Source organism: Platalea leucorodia (genome assembly GCF_965183815.1).
Source record: "Platalea leucorodia genome assembly, chromosome: 13".
Taxonomy (NCBI): Eukaryota; Metazoa; Chordata; class Aves; order Pelecaniformes; family Threskiornithidae; genus Platalea; species Platalea leucorodia.
Window position 1 is genome coordinate 8,022,014 of NC_138835.1, and position 21,161 is coordinate 8,043,174.

At 40.2% G+C, this 21,161-nt stretch overlaps 1 protein-coding gene across 1 annotated transcript in view; it reads left to right on the forward strand.

Annotated features, from left to right (window-relative positions):
* Positions 1 to 19,929, forward strand: part of BCAS1 (brain enriched myelin associated protein 1) — a gene marked incomplete at its 5' end in the record, with an annotated part of 54,740 nt that extends 34,811 nt beyond the window's left edge. The window contains 4 exon segments of the mRNA XM_082325596.1: positions 3,672 to 3,839; positions 9,999 to 10,064; positions 13,887 to 14,153; positions 19,585 to 19,929. Of these exon segments, the coding sequence (XP_082181722.1) occupies positions 3,672 to 3,839; positions 9,999 to 10,064; positions 13,887 to 14,153; positions 19,585 to 19,659 (576 nt within the window). The 3' untranslated portion in view covers positions 19,660 to 19,929.
* Between the last annotated feature and the right edge of the window lie 1,232 nt (positions 19,930 to 21,161).

The following is a 21,161-nucleotide window of genomic DNA, read 5'->3' on the forward strand; positions in this document are numbered from 1 at the left end:
CACTTAAGCATTAAAGACTCATGAAGGTGATAGAGCTGGGCTGTTTGCAAATTATTAATATATACAAATTGCAGTTTCATCCTAAAACTAGTCACAAAACTTGATATAATTTTTCTCTTTCTCCTAGGGGAAGTAAAGTAGTAACTTAAGCCCACTGCTCTAGAGAACCATTTAGGTTAATATAACATCATTCAAAGTTTATTGACTTTTTATCTTTGTCAAGCTCTTCCTATTACACTCTCAATTCCTGCCAGAAACACCTTGGCGATTCTCTTGAATGCACAAATAGCAATTTTTCTTCCAGTTTCTTAGGGGAAACAGGAACACAAATTAAAAACTCTGTTCTTAAAAGTATGTCAGAAAACCTTCTTAGCTGAAAGGGGTTTTCCCTTCTACTGAAAGACCATGCGCAGGCATTCCCTGCATCTCTGAAGTACACAATATACCATGGTCATGTGTCATCAGTCTCCAAGAATCTGTCACCATGATCAGTCTTATTTGAGAGGATTTGGTAATGTCTCTGGAGTTTCCTTTTGTCCCAGCATATCTGAATACCTGACCTGATTGCACGGAAGCTGTGGAACCTCCAGCCTTGGAGGTACTAAAAGCTCAACTTGACAAGTTCCTTAGCAACTTTGAGCAGGTTGGACTAGGCCTCCAGAGAGATCTTTGAGATCACAAAATCATAAAAGAAAATCTTCAACATCAGTTAATTCAGTCTTACAGGCAGAGACAGGTACGCAAGAATGATTCCCAGAGATAATTATAAGAAATTTATCATAAAATTTTGAATAGCACGCTGAAGATCTCAAACAAGATAACCTGTAACTTCTGCAACAACTCTGATATACCTAATAGTACCAAATTAAAGTAACTGCATAGGTACATTGGATACCTAAGCAAAAAAGGAGGAAAAAAAAAAAAAAACCAAACAAACTAAAAATAAGGTATTCTGAAACAGGATTTAAACTTTCCTAAAGCCTCCTATGGAATCCATCAAGAAATGTACAAAAAGTCACTGATTAAGCAAATCAATCTCTCTGAATAGTTGACTATCACTTAGCTCTTTTCTTTATTTAAATAGACAGTGCTTTTCAGAGTTTGGCATCTTGCCCCAAGATGCATTTGTTACCGGTAGCGACACTAACGCTGTTGCATAGACATAGCTTGAGAGACAAAACTCATTTAGGTTGCAGCTGTAACAGCGTAGCAGTAATATGATCCCAAACTGTAATCTTTGAATGATGAGCTCCCAGAAGCGAGGTTGCTGCTTTATTGAGCCACTGTTTCAACTCATGCAATGAATCACTTCCTTCAAGCAAATAGATGGTGAATTGATTATATGTATGTGTGAATAGGCAGAAATATAGATTAAAATTATTATAGATTGATTATCTCAAAAATGTTCATAAATATAAATTAAATCTACAATTCCATGGGGAAGCAGGCTGTGCTGCAGTCATCTCTGGCAGCAGGGGACAAGGAATATTTATTCCCTCATCATTCTTCTCCCCCCTACCCCACCCCCAAAATGCTCATTTCTTCCACAGAAGAGGAGTAAAGAACACAGCAAAATCTCTCATGCTGCTGTGGAAGTCCATGGTGAGTCCCCATCTTGCATCTGGGGTCACCCCAACTCAAAAAGAACATGACAGAACTAAATGGTAAAATATTGAGAGGAAAAATGCATAAATATATTGAATGGCTTTTGTATCAAGAACTACAAAATCAGGATTTTTTTTTTCTTTGGCTCAGAAAGGAGTTGGCGGAACGGAAGATGACAGTAGCATATGGAATGACTACTGTAAATAAAAGGTGAACAGGAAAGATCAGTCATTGCTCAAAAGCAGCAAAGAGTATCAAATTATTTAGTGACAAAACAAAAGTACTTTTTTTAAAAAAGCATACTTTAGCTGTACAGTTCTTTGACACAGGATGCTGTTGGATGTCAAGAATTTCTATCAATTCAGAAATTGTTTAGCTAAATTTCTGTAGGAAAAAATCCATCAAGGGCTATTAAACTAAAGATACTGCATGGGAATCACTGAGTTGAAGACAACTGGAAAACTATACGAGGGCAGTAGTACCGTAAGCTGCTGCTGGGGGAGGCATCCATTTTTGCCATTCTGAGTCAGGATCTGGGGCTGCAGAGAATCCTGTTATCTTTTAAATGTTCTCATGTTCATGTGGCTAAAATTAATTTTGTCAAAATATCTATGAGTATGCATTACATGTGAGTTCCTGTAAGTACAAGTAAAAATTGTGAAATACAAATAATTGAGACCTATTTACAGCAGTTCTTTCCTTTAGTAACCATAGTATACATTTCAGCTGTAGCTATGCTGGTTTTTAAGCAGCAGCATGTGTTGAAATACCGATACCTATGGTGACTGCTTCCATTTGATTCAGTATTGGAGGCTGAGGGTGGAACTTACCCTGCTTTTATAAGGTTCTGTACCTTTCTGCAATAAACTGCAGAATGATAAAGGGCTTGCTGGTTATTAGCATAACAGCTTCTATTTATGGCAGAAAGGAAGATACATCTTTATACAATTACAGTGAGATGGAAGTTAGTAGTTCTTGAGGGCACAGAAGAACGTTATTTACCAGGGCAGAAGAGTCAGCTAAGGAAATGCATGTTCAGCCTCCTGCCCGGCTGTGCCTCCACCTCCTACAGCAGAAATGTGCCTCCTGTTCGCATAGTCTGCGCTGCACAGGTGGTCTCGTTCAGTTAACCACATTGAGCATTCCCAGGATAGCATTGAGAAGGCTGTGGAATGAGACAAGCAGGAGATTAATCAATAAATCTTATGGGGATCCATATTTCAGAGGAATTTACAAACCACATGTCTCTGGTCGAAGTACTTTTACAATAGATGGAACTTTCTAGTAATTCACAAAAGCTCAGTGGGACCCAAAATCCTTCTATAAAGGCAAGGGTCCTGAGCACCCAGCCGCTTTTCTTGAATTCAAATGAGGGTCATCACTATCAAAGAGGGTGACTGTGACCCGTGGGATGAAGGCAAGTAACAGATGAGCTACTTAACTACCTTTTACCTCAAGAAGTCATTTGTATCTTTGCATCTGGGAAGAGGAGCTAATGCTGTGAATGTGGCCAGTCCGAGAATGCTGTGGCTGGGACATTGCATTGCTGTATTTCACTCTCTAAGAAGGGTGCTAACGAGTTTTAACAATTACTAGTCTGTGGTGTGTTTTAATTACTTAATCCTATTCTTTCTTTTGTGTGCAAACTCCTGGGTATCATCTTTCTCGTTTTCACTGGTTTTACCTGAGTGTTATCTATTTGTGGCACATACTACTGTAGGTGTAAGTAATTTTGTTTTCTTTTTAAACCATAATCAAAGATAAATCACTGTGTTTGGGAACTGGTACTGCAATTCAAGAAAGGGTATTTCTTCAGCTTAAACAAGTGCTTAAAATCCCACCAGCTCATATACTTCCTTTGAATTGGGATGAATCAAATTCTTGACGAAACCTGGACAGGTACAGTGATGCTGAGGATGCTTTCATGCCACCTTTGTTCATGATGTACCAACTTACTGGACCGCTGAGGCACTTTGTAACCTCTTTAAAGAACCCCAAAACCTCACCGATTAAGTCTGAATATTTTTTTTTTCTGCTTTCTTAATATTTGCCCCAACTAACCCCAGAACGCATCGGAAGAAGCAGAGATCGTAAGCAATGAAAAAGCAGACGCGTCTTTAGAAGCCGTGGCTCCTGGCAAAGACGAGAGTAAGAGCCCAGAAGCCGCAGAAGCGAAACCTAGAAGAGAGGAGAGCAAAACCCCCAAAGCGAACCTGAGGAAGCTTTTTAAGCTGGTAAGCAACACGCGGCAGGCCGGGAGCCGAGGGCGGGCGCCCCTCGCACGCGGGGCGCGGTGACGCCTGAGGCCGCTGCGGCGCCGAGCGGCGGGGCGCGCGGGCGCCCGGCCCCAGCGCGCGGTGCGTGACCCGGCCGCGCCGCCCCGCGCTTTCCGCGTCCTGCGCCTCCCCCTGGCGGCGCGGCCCGGAACCGCCCCGGCGCCGCCCGCGGCCTCTCCCCCGCCGGGGCCGGTGGCCGCCGAGGGGGCCGTCAGCGCCGCGGGGCGAGACCGGGGCAGGTGCTCCTGCAGCAAACCGCCTGCTCCGAGCCACGGCAGTGTCAAGCGCCCCGGCGCTGCACCGCCAAGTCCTGTGCTTGCTTCAGGGAGTCCTATTTTGAGTAGTGAAACTTTTTACGTAGGTTACACGTAAAATTGTTGCTTCAAAGACGCTATCCATTAGATGGAAAAAAGAAAGGCACAAAGTAGAATCTAATCCTCCTTCCCAGAAAGGTGACTGGAGGGAAGAAGGAAACCAGTGAGGTGATGATGTGGCTGGTACCGTCTTGTGGTCGTAGGTACGAAGAGCTATCCTGGTGGATTTGTGTACAAACAGCAGCCAGATGCTATTCCTCAAGAGAGCCTAGAAAAGTGGCCGGGAAAGTAATCCAAGTCTAGAACTAATACTTTTCTGATTAAAATTATAGCAGGCCTTGAGGATTTATATAGCAATTGATCTATTTTGGCAAGGTTTGCAAATGTGTACGAAAGATTTCTATTTTTAATCAATACTGTTTTATTTTCAAGCAGCTACATGGTGTGGGTGTCAGAGTAGCTTCTACATTAAAATGTGATAAACGTTTCTTATATCACAACGTAATAAATAGCCCAGGTGGTCTGAACTGGCTGCTTTCAGGTACGTGCTGGTACATACAGCTGTGAACAGTCACTGTCAACAGTTAAACTTGTGAGTCAGACCCTAAAGGTACAAGCAACACTCCAAATCCTGATTTATTTTTTATTTCCAAAAGACTACGATGTTTCTTTTATTTTCAGTTGTTTATTAGCCTCAGCCCAAACTGTGATGGGTGCATTTACTTTTTCTTCAGAGTTACTTTACTACCTAGCTACTCTGGTATGTTTGAGAATCTAAGCTAAAATTCTTAATATCAGCCAAGAATTGTGTACCCAAGGTGCCTTTAATTCCAAATAACACTTGACAAAATTAGTTCATTTGGAAAAAATCTCAACTTTATTCCTAAATCCAAGGGGACTTGGTCATCCTGCATGGAGGCTGGTCACCATGGCACATGCTAGGCATGCAGGTGACTCGGGAGCAACGCGTATCAAACGCTGACATCCGTGGCAACCATGACTTCAAATCATGTCACCCTACCAAAAAAAAAAACTAGCACTGATTAAAAAATAAAGCAGTTCCACACCTATCTTAGTAACTGTGGAAGAAAACAGAGCTGTGTTGAAAGCAGTAGATATAATGCTGCTCTAATCAGAGCAGGGGCTTAATCTAGATTTTGGCCTAGAAAGACAGAATTAGTGTGTAGGCAAACATCTACCCACGTGGGAAACAGAATTGTATTAACTGTGTAACTGGTTTTGCAGCTTTCTGAAACCTTTAGTATTCATCTACTCTGCTTTTGCCTATCAATTTCCAAACAGATCGTGGATCATTTGTTATTGTCCTTGAAGTATGTCTCAGGCTGTTTCCTCTGAATAACTTTTGCATTACTGGGTCGCTGCCATGCTGTTGCACGCAATCAGAGCTATGTAGCTGCCCTACAGCTTCGTGCCAATGGATCAATCAGTATTTCTGATTCCTTAGGCAGACAGAAGGATTTTAAGCCGCTGCTAAACAACTAGCTTCTGTAAAGCTTTTGAAGTAGTGGTGAGTGCTGAAAATGCATGAAAGGTTTAAGACTCCAACACGGACTTGATTCCCTCACAAGGAAAAGTGAGGGAAGCTCCAGTGCTGTGGGGCTGAGAGCTGAGTATGGTAGAGATGTCTAATAGGGCCCTTTTGCTCAGAATAGCTATACTGGTAGACTGTGTATTGGAAGGTATAAGTTCCACTTGGAAAAAGTCCATTTCCACTGTAGTTTTCTCTTGAGGTCTGTCTACCCTAGAGTAACAGCCATAAAGTGGAGGAATTCCTGAGCCAGCTTTGCAGTAGCTAGCTCATGTCCTGGTAGCAGCGTGATTCTGGCACCGTGGAGCTCAGAGCAGAGTAATTTGCACATTTTGGGGGGCTGCCATTTGCAGCCTCCTCAGTCCTCATGCTAATGTCATTAGTCTGCTGTTCATACTAATGCTAGTTAATTTAAAACTAACTCAAACATATGAGAATTTACACTGTGGCTCTGGCCACATCATGGTTTAGTGGTGGACTTGGCAGAGATAGGTTAACGGTTGGACTCGATGATCTTAAGGGTCTTTTCCAACCTTAATAATTCTATGATTCTATGAAGGTACGTTTGAGGAGCACAGCAAAGGGCCTGCCATCAGACCATCCCCTTGTGCTTTCTACCGGTGTGAGGAACCCAATCCTTAACGCCTCTTACCTGAAGCACTGGGGAAGTGATGTCTTCATGTCATTGCATCTGTTCAACCTCTTTTACTTGCAAATCTGGACAAACCTCAGACAATGCCTAAATGTAGTTTGTGGTGTTCCGCCTCCCGGAGGTGACACTGGGGCAGGAGGCTCCTGGAGGTGTGGGAAATGCCTTGAAGTGGCATCAGAGCCTGTACAAACCGTGCCGTCCATGTGATGCCGGTCACTGACTCATCCAGCAGGTCCTCTTGGAGCACTCCTCCTGCCTTGCTGCAGGTGGAGCAAGCCATGAATTCTTATAAGATAGGATCTTAACAAGCACAGGTACTTACGGTCTCTGAAACAAACAGTGCTTGGCAGTGGGAAGGAATGTGGCAGGACTTCCTCAATAAAATCCAGGCTCCTGTTTACAGATATACTTGATTGTTTAGTCTCCATTCTGGCAATAGGTGGATTATTGCTCTGGCTGCTGAAAGAGATTGACTTTTAATTTTACATTAATATGATTGTCTACTGGGTTTCTCTTCTGCCTGCAGAAGATGATCCCAAGGTATTCTGTTAACATCCATGGTTATGTTACACAGGTCAACCACACAGGTGCCTAAGAAAAGGCATCTTATCTTCTTAGGAGTCAAGACTGGGACTCAGAAATTAAGCTTAATTCTACTTCAGTCTGTCCTGAGTCTCAGATATGCAAGTCAGTTATTCTCCATGTGCCTCAGTTTTGATGATGTATTGTACTCACAGAGCACAAGCACAGGCTGATAGGAAGTAGACATTTAGATCCCTAGCACTATAGTTACCACTGTTGACACAAGGATAGCCATTGCGAGAACTAGGAGTCATTTACTCTGGAAAAGGCAGTGTGTATCTCGAAGACTGCCTGCTGACTTGCTAAGTACAGATGTATCTTCTTATTTGTGACAAATTGTTTGCAATTGCAAAGGTCACAAAAGTCATTGCTGTGGTTAAAACGGGAGAGTGTTAACTAGTGCTATAAAAGCTATTGGGGAAATTATAAAAAGATATAAAATATTACTTTAAAGCCCTGTGATTCAATAAGAGATAAAGAAATACTGCTGCTCTTTTATCAAACTAAGCCACATCTACATGAATGTGAAATCCTGTGCTTCCGGTTGAAAGACACTCATGCCTCATTAATCAAAATCAAATAGCTCTGTTGTTATTTACATGGTGGGATACACCAGACCCAATGCAGATGTCTTGACAGAGGTGGCTACACCTGAGCTAGTCACTCCTTTAAAACCACTGAATAGTGGTGATCAGGTCTGAGAGCCCCTTAGGATCTATGTCAAATGATGTGAGCCCTCAAAGTTCCTGCTTTTCTCCATAGAATATAAACAGATGCAGAGCTAGGTAAGATAAATCCTCTCAAAATGTCTGTTTTGAGATATTTTGTGGAGATAAGGGTGTAAAATGGCTTTTTTTTGATCAGAATGAGCAGAATTACCAACTGTAAACTGAGGCTGTAGCCTTTGTCCTCAGTGGGGAAGCTGACTGGCAGTACGGTTGGTTGGAGATAGGGTTGAGTATGGTCTCTGCAAATAAAATGTCCTGTTTCTGGATTAATGAAGATGCTCCCAAGGAGAATATATCTTTCTGGAATAATTAAAAAAGATTATTTCCAAATTCTCTGCAGTGTCTGTGCTGGCCTGCTTCCCCACATAAATAAACTTTTATGTAATAAATAGCATTTGGAATCAAGAATAACTATTTTATGTTGTCCCACCTTAATTTTCCATGATTACTCATGAAAATGTAGGAAGTCTATTGCCTGTCCCCACCCTCCTCCATTTAAAGATATGCTGATCCACCCTTACTGCCACAGAAAACCCTTGCAGGAAGCTTTCAGCAGCAGCAATCCTAAATGACCAAAGGCAAGGATCAGCGCTCAGCAGTGCTCTAGAGAGAAACCCTTGTGATCCTTACGTATACGTTTCACTGAAGGCAAGAGGGAACTTTGTCTAGGCAAAGACCTCAAGGTCTTTATTCTGTTATTTATGGTCTGGTAAAAAAAAAAAAAGAGATGGATTACCAAAGTTTGGCTAAACCAGGGTTTTTTCTTGTTTTGGGTGGGGGTGTGTTTTTGGTTTTGGGGTTTTTTTAGGGGAAAAAAGGTAACAAAGTAGTTGCTGTTGTAGCATAATTTTTTTTTTTTTCTGAAGGCATTTAAAGACTTGCTGAAATAGAAATGCAAACTAGATCTTATCACAATACATCTTCATACACTCTGGACTGAGTTTCTATCCTGTAATGTTAAGACAGACCACACGGTGCTTCCTCCCCTCCATTTCTGCAACCTCTTACACTGATAGAAAGTCACGAGCATAAACATGCAAAAGGCTGAGCAGCGGCATGTTCCAGAAAGAGTATTTTTCCCACATTTCGTGACAAGTAATGAATTGTTACGGAGTGGTTTCGCTTTCTATCACGCTGCTGCTACATATTGATTTTCTGTGGTTTTATAGGAAAATCAGAGACTGAAATAGGTCCTTGCAATAACACCATACATAGGATCAAGCTGATACTGTTGTGCTTCAAGTAACAAATCTACAAGCTGCAGAAAACCACGAATCCGCCTGATCTATCTTTAGAACAAAAGTCACATCCTTTCATTGTTTTCATTGAACTTATGCAATGAAAAATGACATTTAAATTTGGGCACTTTGAAATTCTGGAGTTTATGCTTTACTGCTAAGCTCTGTGGCTTATATGGTACTCAGGAGAATACCACATTGAACCCTCTAACATACTTTTTAATTAAACATCTACATACTATTCCTTTTGTTTCTTTTCTATTACTAATTGTAACTAAGCCTCAATCTAATTGTCACAAATCTTGTAACTTTTTTTTCATTGAGCTAGTTTTGTCAAACAGGTTTTTCTCATTTTTAAATCTAGAGAGAAACAGGGGATCGTACCTTAAAAACATATTTCAGAGTCAAGGTTCTGTCTGAAGGAGCTGCCAGTGCTGCAGCCTCAGGGTCTGCTCTGATTGTCCTGGCTGGGGAGAGTGGGCACCTAAGAGGGGCCATTACTTAGATGTATAGAGAGAGAAGGCATAAACTGGAAAGCAAAAATTGCGAAGAATAGATGCTGATGATAAAATATAAAACTATATCCATAAAGCTGAGTGGATTTTAATTATTCAGGGCATATGCACTTAGTACGATCATTAAATAGAAAGGAAGTCCCAGTAGATCTTAGGAGATAGATTTGTCTCTGAAAAGCAAGCAAAAGCTCTTTCCTAGAAAACTACAGCGGCAGGGCTGATAGCACTGCCTTCTTCACTGGCTGATATGATCTCTGGTCTACTGCGATCTCGTTCATTTTTCTCAGGCCTTAATGAGAAAATTGACTTGCAAGAGACAGTCACTTCACATAGAAAAGAACCAGCAAAAATCTGCCTTGGAGATGTGGGTATTTCAAAAATGTTGGTAGAGGTTCTGAAATGTCTGGTTTTGTTTTAGTATTGTAAAGAGTATCCTTAAATCAAACGTTGCATTTTTTTGATTCATGTGTGTTTTCATATTGAATTAATGCCTTAAACAGGAACCCAGTTAGAAGTCCTATAATCCTTTGTTATTTTAGTCAGTCAAGGGTGATGGAGGGACAACCAGTTCAGAAGAGGTAAATGGCCCAAGCTCCAGTCACCAAGTAAGTGCCTGGATTTTTTCATCTTTTGGTGATGGGTTGTCACCTGCTTTCATACAGCTCTAGCTTTTGAAATATAAAAATCACTGAAAGAAAAGTGCTACATGCTCGCTGAGCTTCATATATTTACATATTTCTTTACTTATCCATTTATCTTACCTATTCATGCTATTAAACAGGATTTTAAAGGGTCACTATCAGATTTTTAAAAAGTGCTTTTTTCCAGGTGTGTTCCTTTTCTTAAAATAATTAGTGGGTTTATGTTCAATTTTGTTCCTCTCTCTCTTGTTATTATTTTACTTTCTGTATGTACCTTGGCTTTCTGCATGTATTTTAGGCAGTGAAACTAAATACACACAGCTAGAATAATTTTTACTTTGTTGATTTACTTGTCTGCTGAGGAAAGGATCGGTTAGTTGGAAACTCTATAGAAGAGACATGAAAGTGAGAATGAAAACCGTTCACTGCAATTCAACAAAAGCCATGAAAATATTTTTTCTTATTCTGTTTTTGTTTCTTTCATTCTGTGTTCATAAAAGCTAAACCAAAACTTTGGATGTGACCTTTACATTATATTCTTTATGGCTTTAAAAATGCTTCAGAAAAATCATATTTTCATTAGAAATACAAAGACTGTTACCTTTTCTGAGAGTCAAACCCTCATCTGTTGCAAGTCAAGCTATCCAGAATAATTACATTCAGTAACGAGAGATAAAATGCAGGTTCTGTGTAGAGACATAGGGTTTCCTTTAACCTGAGAGCAAAACTGAAGTTGTATGGAAAACTGACCTTTCAGAATTTCCTTTTTTATTTCCTTTTTTAATTAATAGTAAAATTATTTTTTCATTCTTCCTGTTTTCATGATGTCCTTTGATACTAAGGTTAATCTTTATGCATTATTTCTCTAAAAGCACCCAAATATAGAAAGTCTTGTCTTGTAACGTTTATTCCTTATTTCATACAGCAGCTTTATGAAATGATCTGGGTTAAGCGAGTGAAAGTTACAGTCTGTGATCTACTTTTTATTATTTCATTGTTTTAATTAGTAGCCAGTTTCCTTCCATTTTTTAACTCAGTTTTAATTAGTCTTCCTTCTTCTCTTGCTTGCATTGGTGTAAATTAGCACGGTTTTATTACACAGAAGAGCTCAAGGAAGACTGTATCTGCTGTTGACTTTTTCCTTTTTTAGAATTTCTGTGAAATGATCTCCTTAAATTATGCTATCGCATCTCTGGAATGCTGTGATTTTTCTTCACTTTTCATCACTGCCATTCTGTATGCTACAGAAATGCATTACAACGCTGATCCAAAATCTACAGAAATTTAGGGGTCTGCCTTTTGCACTTAAAAAGCAGCCTTGGATTAAGGTCTCCTGTAACAGGATGAAGAAAAATACTATCCTGTTAATCTCTTTTTTTTTTTTCTCTCTTCAGTGCTCTTCAGTGCACTGTTAACATTGAGAGAGTAAAAGCAATCTGTCAGGTGCAGATCACCCTTTAGAATAAGAAACATTAACATGTTTCATTATTCATAGGCCTCACTTTGTATTTCCTGAGCTGCTCCCATCAATATAAAATATGCCAATTTCCTGCCTTTCAAGGTTAATATGAAACACCTCAAAGAGATTATCTGATTGGAATTTTTTTTCTTATTTTGCCTGGAAAATGTATTATGAATATTTTTTCAAGTGTTTTGTTTGACTAACATCAAAGGCCCAAACCTGCTCACAGAAACAGTCCTGTTGCATCCAGTTCAGATTTGGCTGCAATACTGTAACTATGAGGCACCTACACAAACACGTGTGGTGAGGAAGACTCGACTCTAATTTTACACCCGCAGAATAAACCCACAGATTTCACAGTGTGTTAATAAAGGTTAGAAGTTGTTCTTGCACCTTTGAACTCAGATGTATCCAGTCTCATAGCTGTATTTTGGGGGCTGTGGTTATTTTTGAACTGAATGTGCACATTTGCAATTGTACCAAAGAGAAACATTTCAAAAGCGAGCTCGGGCAAATAAGAGTAAGATGGATCTTGTCAAACTAACCGATGGGTTCAGCAAGTGAGAGCTTCCCATCTGATGGCTAAAATGAGTCAGAGTGAGTCAGAATTACATTTGGGTTTATGAAGTTCTGTTCATCCTTGTGCTGGGAGAGCTCCTGCATCACTTGGGCACTCAGAAGTGCACCCAAGCAGGTCTCTCTTCTCAAGCGAGGTGAACAAGATGCAGGTAGTGTGGTGTCTGTGCAGCCCCAGACCACAGTTCTCCTGGACTCTGAGGTTATTGAATTTGCTTTAATAACCTATTGACACTCAGATGGTGCCTGCCTGTGGTGTATGGGGCTACTGATCACCTCCCTCTCCAGATTTCCTGTGCTATCTTCACATATCTCCTGCAGAACTAGAGCAAAGACTAGCTTCATGATTGTATTTTTTTAAGTCTAAAAGCAGACAAATCCAGATGTAAGCAAATATATACCCATGTATGTCTGTCCTTTGGAAACGGAAATAGTTAAATACAAGCACATATTTTGTTGAGGACTTAAGCTAACTGGTAAAGACTGAATGTATTAAATGGTTGCAGGTTCTATACTTTAAATGTGGGTTTTTTTTAAGATTAGATGGGGAAGAAAGGTGAATCAAGTGAAAAAGGCCAGTGGTGGTATTGCTACTCCCTCTTATTCTTGTTTCCCCAAAATTAGAGTGGCTTGAGGGTTTTTTTTTAAATAGATATGAGGTGTATTTGCATCCTGTTCTCTAGAGTTTCTGCTTTCAGATGTTTCTCCGAAATCACAATGTCTAAAAATGTTTTTAATGAAAGCTAAGCTTGTCATGTAAGTGTATAACCCTAGGCCTTTAGAAGAACACCAAATATTTCAAGACTAATGGTAAACTCCCCAAAGCTGGAAAAATTACACAGCATTAAGCTCTGGGCTTTGCCCTGAGGGCAGACGTAAGATTTCAAGCTTTTCAACATGGCAAATTTGTGTGCTATTTTAATTATTATGTTAATAAATAAGGCAATATGATTTTTTGCATAAGAAAAAAGAAAATCACATTTGCAAACAGATCTCCTAGCAAAAACATATCTAGTCATTTGCTACTCTGCAAACAGTGACAGTTTCATTGTCTTATCCTTTGTTTGCCAGATCTGATTTTTTTCCTGTGAACTTCAAACATTTCCTGCACTTCTCTGAGTTTCAGAATCTTTTCCTTTACTATAAATAGGTGCTCTGTCATTGTGTTTGTCTTTGGAATATTTGCTATATCTTCTTTTGCTCTTATATGTAAAATTTTCTATGATGCTGTGGCCTTCCATAGCTAAACCTTTTGTTGTTATTTTTTTGGTGGAATGTTGCAGTTTTATAGTGGGGTGGTTTTTACGCATTGCTTTATGGTGTCTTTTACTTCTTTTCTCTCCCAAATGTTTTCCTTGCACTTTTTGGGTGCTTTCACAGCCTGGGATGCAAAAGCTGGGGGAATTTCAGTTGGCAGTGCATGCTTGTGACTCTCTGCGTCTTTCCATGCATGTTCTCTGCCTCCTAAAGCAGCTTCAGCATAGACGTATATATAAATAAAGCAAGTCTATGCAGGGATGGTTTGATCTTGCAGTCTTTGCTCATGTAAGTAATTCTATCGGCTCCCTGGGAGTCCTTCCCTAAGTCAAGGCTGCAGGAGTTCGTCCCAAACTCTGTAAATGAAAACCTGTTGGACAGCAGGATTTCTCCCTGCCAGGTGGCCTTTCTTTTTTTAATGTATTTATGGATCGCCTTCCAAAATGTTTACATTTCACACTAAAAATAACCATTGTTTGAAACTGCTTTAGACATTAAACTCCACAGAGAGGCCAGTTGCCCCAGCTGAAAGTGAACCTGTGGGCCAAAAGAGCAAAGAGAGTTCAAAAGACAAGAAGTCTACAGTGGAGCTGAGCAAGCAGAAAGGCAGCAAACAGGAAACCAGGGAGCAGCCAGACGCCAGGGAGCAGCAAGCAGCCGAGACCGACTCCATCCAGAACGGAGGAGACGCTTCAAAGGAACCCTCCTTCAAGAAGACAGAGAAGAGGCAGTCACTTGGAGGGTTTTTTAAGAGCCTTGTACGTTAACTTGATCTTATCTTTTTAGTAATTTTTCAGCTGATTTAAGCACTCAGCCTGCAAGCTGTTAACCGTGTGAGATTTGTGCTCAGATGGAGTGCAGCTTCACAAGCAGCTTGCAGGATTAAGGCCAAACAACAGCATGTCTTTGGGCAAAGGCAAGAAAACTTGGGCCTCAGGGTACTGATTCACAGGCAGGTATGGTTTCCTATGGGAGAGCTATAATTATTCCCACACTTCTGTTTTAGAGGTTCATGCCTTGGCTACAGGGATGACTCAACCGTTCCTGTAGCAGGTACTGAACCACCTACAAATTACGGTGTGTTTATTAAGGAAAAGTGGAGGTGGTGCCGGTTTACCAGAGTAACCTGCCTGCCATGATGGTGGTTCAGCCACTGCTTCAGAGCAGCTGGGAAATCCCTGCAAGGGAAGAATCAAGGTAGACCACTGGGTGGGCGGGAACCAGCATAGCAGTCACAAGATAAGCTGTTCGTGTTGGCAATCAGTTATAGACTAGTTAAAGTACACAAAAAAGGATACATATGTTATTTTTTCTTCCTGCTTTTTTTGTTAAATTGTACCACAAATTTGCTATGCCCCCTTCACTGAAGCCTGAAATGTTGAAATGAAAGAATTCGGCATACTAAAAATCTGAGTTTCTGTAAGGCTTGGTGTTGCTGATGTAGCTAGTGGTTCCTCAGAGCATTAAATGGAAACTTTTTTTTTCCTTGCCGTATTCAGGGGCCAATGTAGAAACAAAAGCACAAGTTAGACCTGGGACTGCCTCTCAAGCCTCGGCAAGAGGGCAGATTTCCATTGCTTTTTATAAATCAATTGGAAGGATGCAATTTGCTCCTTTTTCATCACACTGTCACAACAGCAATGAATGTCCACAGAGCTACGGGGTCATTTTTAGCATCTTCTGGAAACCCTGTGTGTAAACTGAGCTTCATCACAAATTTCAGGGGATGCAAAGAACCTAAAGAGATTTAACTGTCACCTGCAATGATTCCTAGTGAATCTGGCTCCCCTGAGAGACATACAGCTTTTTTTCTTCCCTCCCTCCCTTACTTCAGAGGCTGTCAGGAAAGAAAAAGAGCTAGGCAATCTCCAGGTCTGAAAGAAGAAAAGTCAAGCAATATAGATTGAAATGGTAACGCAGATTTGAAAATTAGCCCTGATAGGACACCAGGTTATAAAGTTAGGCTGCCCTGCAGACCAGTATGACTCATTCAGAGGCAGATGTTTTTCCACATCATAAGAAGTGTTTAATTTGCACACATTTCACAGAATTACTATGTATCCTACAGAGGGCGATTTGCATTACCAAAATAATTACATATTAGAAGGGGAATTAAGAACAAAAGAAAAATAACTTTCTGCAGTATTGATTAGCAACAGTTCAGCCACTTCTGCTGAACCCCCATTGTTCTGGGGTAAAATCCTGATCCACCATGAATCAGTGGGATTTTCCTGTAGTTTCAATGGAGCAAGGAAGTTCTGGAGCTCACCTGGGGTAACTACCAACTTGCATTGCCTTCCACTCATCTTGGCACCCAGCAAAGTCAAGAGGAGAAATCTTTTTGCTTCGCACAATGTGAAAAAGCCAGGGTATTGTTTTACATGTATCTGTGAATCATACTAGCTGATTGCAGTTATCAAACGCGTGCATGCTCGTGCACTTTTCTTTCTTCACCCCCTTTGCCTCCAAATTCTGTATGAAATTTCCATTGTGCGTAACACCGGCGCATGTGTGTAACAGCTGATCCACGCTCACAAGCATGGTGCGTAGGTGTCGTATCCTGCCCTGGGTACTGGCAACTTCGCCCCAGCAGTGAAATCGGGAGTGCTGTTCCTTAAACCACTTAGATGATGGTAACAGATCTCTTACATCAACTGGAGGGGAGGAAGACCGCCACATTTTTCTGGCATAGGTTATCTAGAAATGGGGCAAATGTTAACTACTTCTATTATTTCTGGAAATAATGGAGATTTGTTTTTCTGGTCTGGACATTTTTTGAAATTAAGCACTGACAGCCCTCCTTTGTCAAAATTCTCGCTGTAGCCACTGTGTGAGAAAGGGTTTATCTGTTGACAATTGCATTTTATTTTATATGGTGTCATTCATCCAAGCTGTATCCAAAAATCTTTCATAGAGTTTAACAACAGATACAAATTTAGAATTATTCCAGAGAGGGAGATATGAGGAAGTTCAAGCTAGTGAGGAAACATGCTTTCAAGTGCAAGTTCATGAAAAACACAGAGAGAGGCAGGAAAGGTGTCTCGATTCAAAGGGCAAGAAAAGCTTTTTGATCAAGAGAGGAGATTGTGAAGAGGTAAAAAGACCATTTGGGGAAAAAATGCAGAATAAAGGTAGAGGAAGTAGAGATGTTCTGAGAGAGATTTTTGCTTGCTCGAGTACTATGCCAGGCAGTTTGGCTGTATAGTCCCTTATCTTCTGTTGCAATTATAGAGGCCAATAGTATTCCTACAGCTTCCCAAACCTGTTAACAAAAGATGGCACTTAAAAAAAAAAAAAAGTGAAGTTTTTGATAACAGTACAGCTGATTTGGTCAGTTTATTGTGCTTTTGAACTGGGGGGGGGGGGGGACCTAACCCACAACAATGAGGTCTGTGTATGGAAAATACCTCACAGAAAATGACTGCTTCTTTTTGAATATCCCCAAGATGATTACTCACACCTAAGAAACCTAGTTCTGCAATGCTGCTAAAAAATAATCTACACATCTCCTAGGTGATCATACGAAGTCCCAGGAAGGTGTAATCATTAATCTAAAAGTACTAGATCACACACAAACCAATGCCAGAATTTCCCTTTCAAGATACCAACTCAAATATCTGGTAACAACTCAGCAGAAATATTAAGCTTTATGCTGATAAAATGGAAGCAGGAGATATTTAAGAGAGGATCCAGCAGGCCTTACTTGCTCATGTCATCTGCCCACCAAGCTCCTCCTAAATTCTGGTGAGCTATTTCAATAGCAGCTATTTTAACACCACTCTCTCCTGAATCCATCAGTTCCTCTGGGACAGGGCACAAAGTCAGAGGATGTCGTAGTGCAGGAGCACAGCTGATGCGAACACTTCAGTTCAAGCATCTGCTCCCAGCTGGACTAACAAATACCGAAACGTTTGATGGAAACGGAGCTACTTATGCAAGCAAACAGTGTTACAGCCTAGCTGCGTGGTTTTAGCACAGACGATAAGGTCTAGTGGTTGTTCCTGTGGTAAGAGAGATTAATTTATAAGCTATATAAAATGCAAAGGTATTTAGTCAGTCTTAGAAAGATTAGATTAGAAAGAAAAAAAAAAAAAAAAAAACAGAAAATTAATGACATAGTTTTCTGAGCTGGAATAACTCTTACTGAAGTTGTCAGAAGCTGGGAGTGCTTAGCATGCGGAAAGTATCCTGACCTATTGTGATCAGAGTATCTGGTACACTGACACAAACTTCTCCTGAGCACAAGCTGGGAAAAAAATAGCTACTCCTATACCCTGACATTCCTGTGTGTGCACTTTAAAGTGCTCTGCCCAAAATAATATGTTCCAGCTTAGCTGTCACGAATGCAGGCAACTTCCACTGCACTGGAAGGGGTTATGCGAAGTAACTGAGAGCAAGATGTGAGCCGGTGGTACCTGTACTTCTGAACCTGAGGGCAGAGCTGGAATTTGTCCGTTAAAAGGGCAGGAACAAAGTTCTTTATTTCAGACTGGGCTTGGAAATTCCAGTTTAACAAGAAACATCAGCCAGTCTCCCTCAAAGCTTCCTGCTTTAATCAGCAACCACCTTGAAAATGGGTGCAGCAGGGAGACTGTAGAGTAAGCAAATAACATATGACGCTTCTGCAAATGTACTAAATGAGACAAAATGGGGATTATCTCAAATGAGCCCCCCCTCCTCTACTCCTCCCTCCACCCATTCATAGGAAGAATGGCAAATTGTTTCCTAGATCAGTCTAGAAATGGCTTAATATCTTCATGTATCAGACAGGAACAGCTACAGCTGACAGACTCCATTACTCTCGTAATGTGGGAAGTCTTTTAACTGATGCGTAGGTTTTTAGGGTTGCTGTATAAATTTGGAATGACTAGCTCGTTTGATATTGTTTGATGGATATTAGAACCTGTTACTTTTTTTAATGTGTCTTCCATTTGCTGTTACATAGAAGTGGCCAAAAAAATTTATTCTGTTCTAGAGTGCCTTCCAAACTCAACATCGGTGTAAGCAGAAGCAAACCCACTGCAGTCAGTTGAGCTGCACGAGATTACAGTTAGTTTAAGACAGGGGATTCTTTTAGTCCATTGTGATTTTTGGCTGCTCTTTTTTTATACTTAGATTTTCAAAGGTGAAAAGTTAAAAGAATATCAGTGAGGTGGCATCTAATCAGTATAAAAACCCCACTGTTTTTACTTCCCTGAAAGGGATGAGGAAGTTGAGCTCTTTCACGCTCCCAGTCTGACACAGAACAGTCCTATGGTGACCTGAAGTGATGAGTCAGGTTTCCAGTGTGAAACCTACTGTGTGAAAGGACAATTCGCATATGATTCTGCACAGTTCCTATTGTAGGGAAAGCACGTAGCAGTCAGCTTTAGCTCTGTCATGCTGTTTTTTCTGTTTAGCATGTAATGATTTAGGTATCCAGCTACAAACAGGATTGGCATTCTACGCAATGTTAACAGTGACCTCTGAAACAGTGTTTGTGGATCCATTTTGCTGTTACGTTCTGAAGTTTCGATGGCTTCAAGGCCAGTAAAATCAGGTCAAGGCATCTTAAACTGCAGCCAAGTTTTTATCAATTACATGTCAAAAATTTAGTTGGTATAGCTAGATCTATGCATTTCCTTCATCTAAATCGGATTAGTGTCTTGAACTGGTTCCAAAACCAGAATGATATTTGTAGTGTAAAAAAGCTTTATCACTCTAACATTGTCAAATACTTGTCATGCGTGAAAGTATTTAATGTTCCTTTAACTTAGAGCAGACCAAGGCTGGCTATAATACACTATTAATCATGCTTGAAGGACTCTTAGCATGGTTTCAGTGAACCGTTTAGGCCAGGGAAATTTTAGAGAAAGTTATGCCAAAACTACGATACTACAAGTACACAGCAACATGTCTCTGGTACGTTAGTCCAATTTCTAAAGACAATTGCTTTCCATGCTGACTGGGAAAATTATATTAAAATAACCAACACATTCAGGCAAAGTCACAAGCAGTAGCTTTCTGGGATTGTCATGATACAGATGGTGCTCATGTACCTATGCATATTAAATAAAGGGCAAATTAAGAAAAGCAGAGAGTTCAAATGAGTGGAGAATATCTGCTAGCAAAACTCTGACACATAATCCCAGACTTAACTGTTCTGAAATATTTGAAAATTTTTATAAATTTCTATATTTTATTCTACAGGGCTCCAAAAAGATGTCTGATGCGGAAGTGCAAACAGATCCAGTGTCTATCCTACCTGCTGGGAAATCCAAGTAACGAATACATGTGGCTGCTGAAGGATCAGCAGCTCTCTGTAAGCTCCCTTGCAGTAGAGATGACTCATTATTTTCCTTTACATGGCTGTCATCAAATGCCTGAGGCTAAAGCAAACATTGGTGTATCATTTAAGGTATATCATTTGCAGGGTTTGTTCATTAGATGTCAGAAAGCAACTCTAGAGATCATCAAGCAATGTGTAGTATATTTAAAGAAAGGTCATGTGGATGATTTTAAGTCTATAGAGGGTAGCGTATGTAAGGTAAGAAAGTGGCAGTGAATTAAATAAATAGCAGAAAAAAATGCATGTGACAAAGGAATGCAGTTTGTGCAGCAAGGCATGAGCAACAAATCCTCAGCTTTAAAGCAGCCAGGAAAAAAAAAATCTCCTTTGATAAATGTTATACTTAAATGTAAAAACAACCAAGTCACCTTTTGTGGTTTTCAATAGAGCTGAAATTAGCAAGAAGTCTGCAGTATAATAGAATCACTGGTTATAAAGTTATGCTTCATATTGGTTATTAATGTAGATTAAAACGCTAAAATGCAAAAGCTTTACATGATTGAGACAACTTCTCTTGGCTTGGTGAGGTGGGATAACAAATTAAAAACTATTTAAGGTTCTAATAGGAACACAAGGGGGCACCCGCGTCCCCTCCGTAGTCCTAACTCCAAGGCTGTACCTACAATCCTGTTATTAATGTTTTGCAGATGATAGGAAACTTAGTTGTTTCATCAGCTATTTGTTTATATCCATACTTGTAATTAATCCTAATAAAAACGAAAATCAAGGCTGTCCAGGCACCTCCCTGCTTCACAAGACTCCTGTAACAACTGTAGTTAATAAATTTTACAGAAAATTAAGATTTCTGTGGTTTATTCAACCCTGGGCTAACCTGGACGGGCAACCATGGGCCTGACATTTTAATCCACACTAGCATCTGAATAATACAGTGCTGTATATTTTGACGTCCTTATGATTAAATAAACAAATATTCATCCTTTCAAAAAAATCATTTGCTGCTTTAATCTTAAAACAAAGTTTGTTATTTACATCCCTGTTTTCTGATGATTGATGTGACATTAAGGCATAAATCAACACATAAAAGCCCTGCCTGCAGCCCTGACAGAGCTGTCATTCGTTCTTTATTTGACTAAAGATTATAACTGGAAATCAAGTGAGAATTCTGTAAAATCTGCAGAATTACATTTCTAACTAGTCATAGAAGACAGAGGCAAAAGAGCCTTGTTTCTCCATACAAGCCATTGTAGGTAGGTAGTATTTTTGCACCGGCCTCTGCCAACCTGTGGACTTGTGGCAGACGACCAAAACTTGCTGCTGGTTCTATGCACAGAGAGCACAGACAAAAGGTCCTTTAGTTATAATAGTACTTTCTGTTCTCCTCCCTAGCACAATGGGCCTTTGATGCCATATAAAGTGATATCAATCAAGAGTGACTGCTTACAGATTTCAAACCTGATTCGTAACGACCTACTTCTAC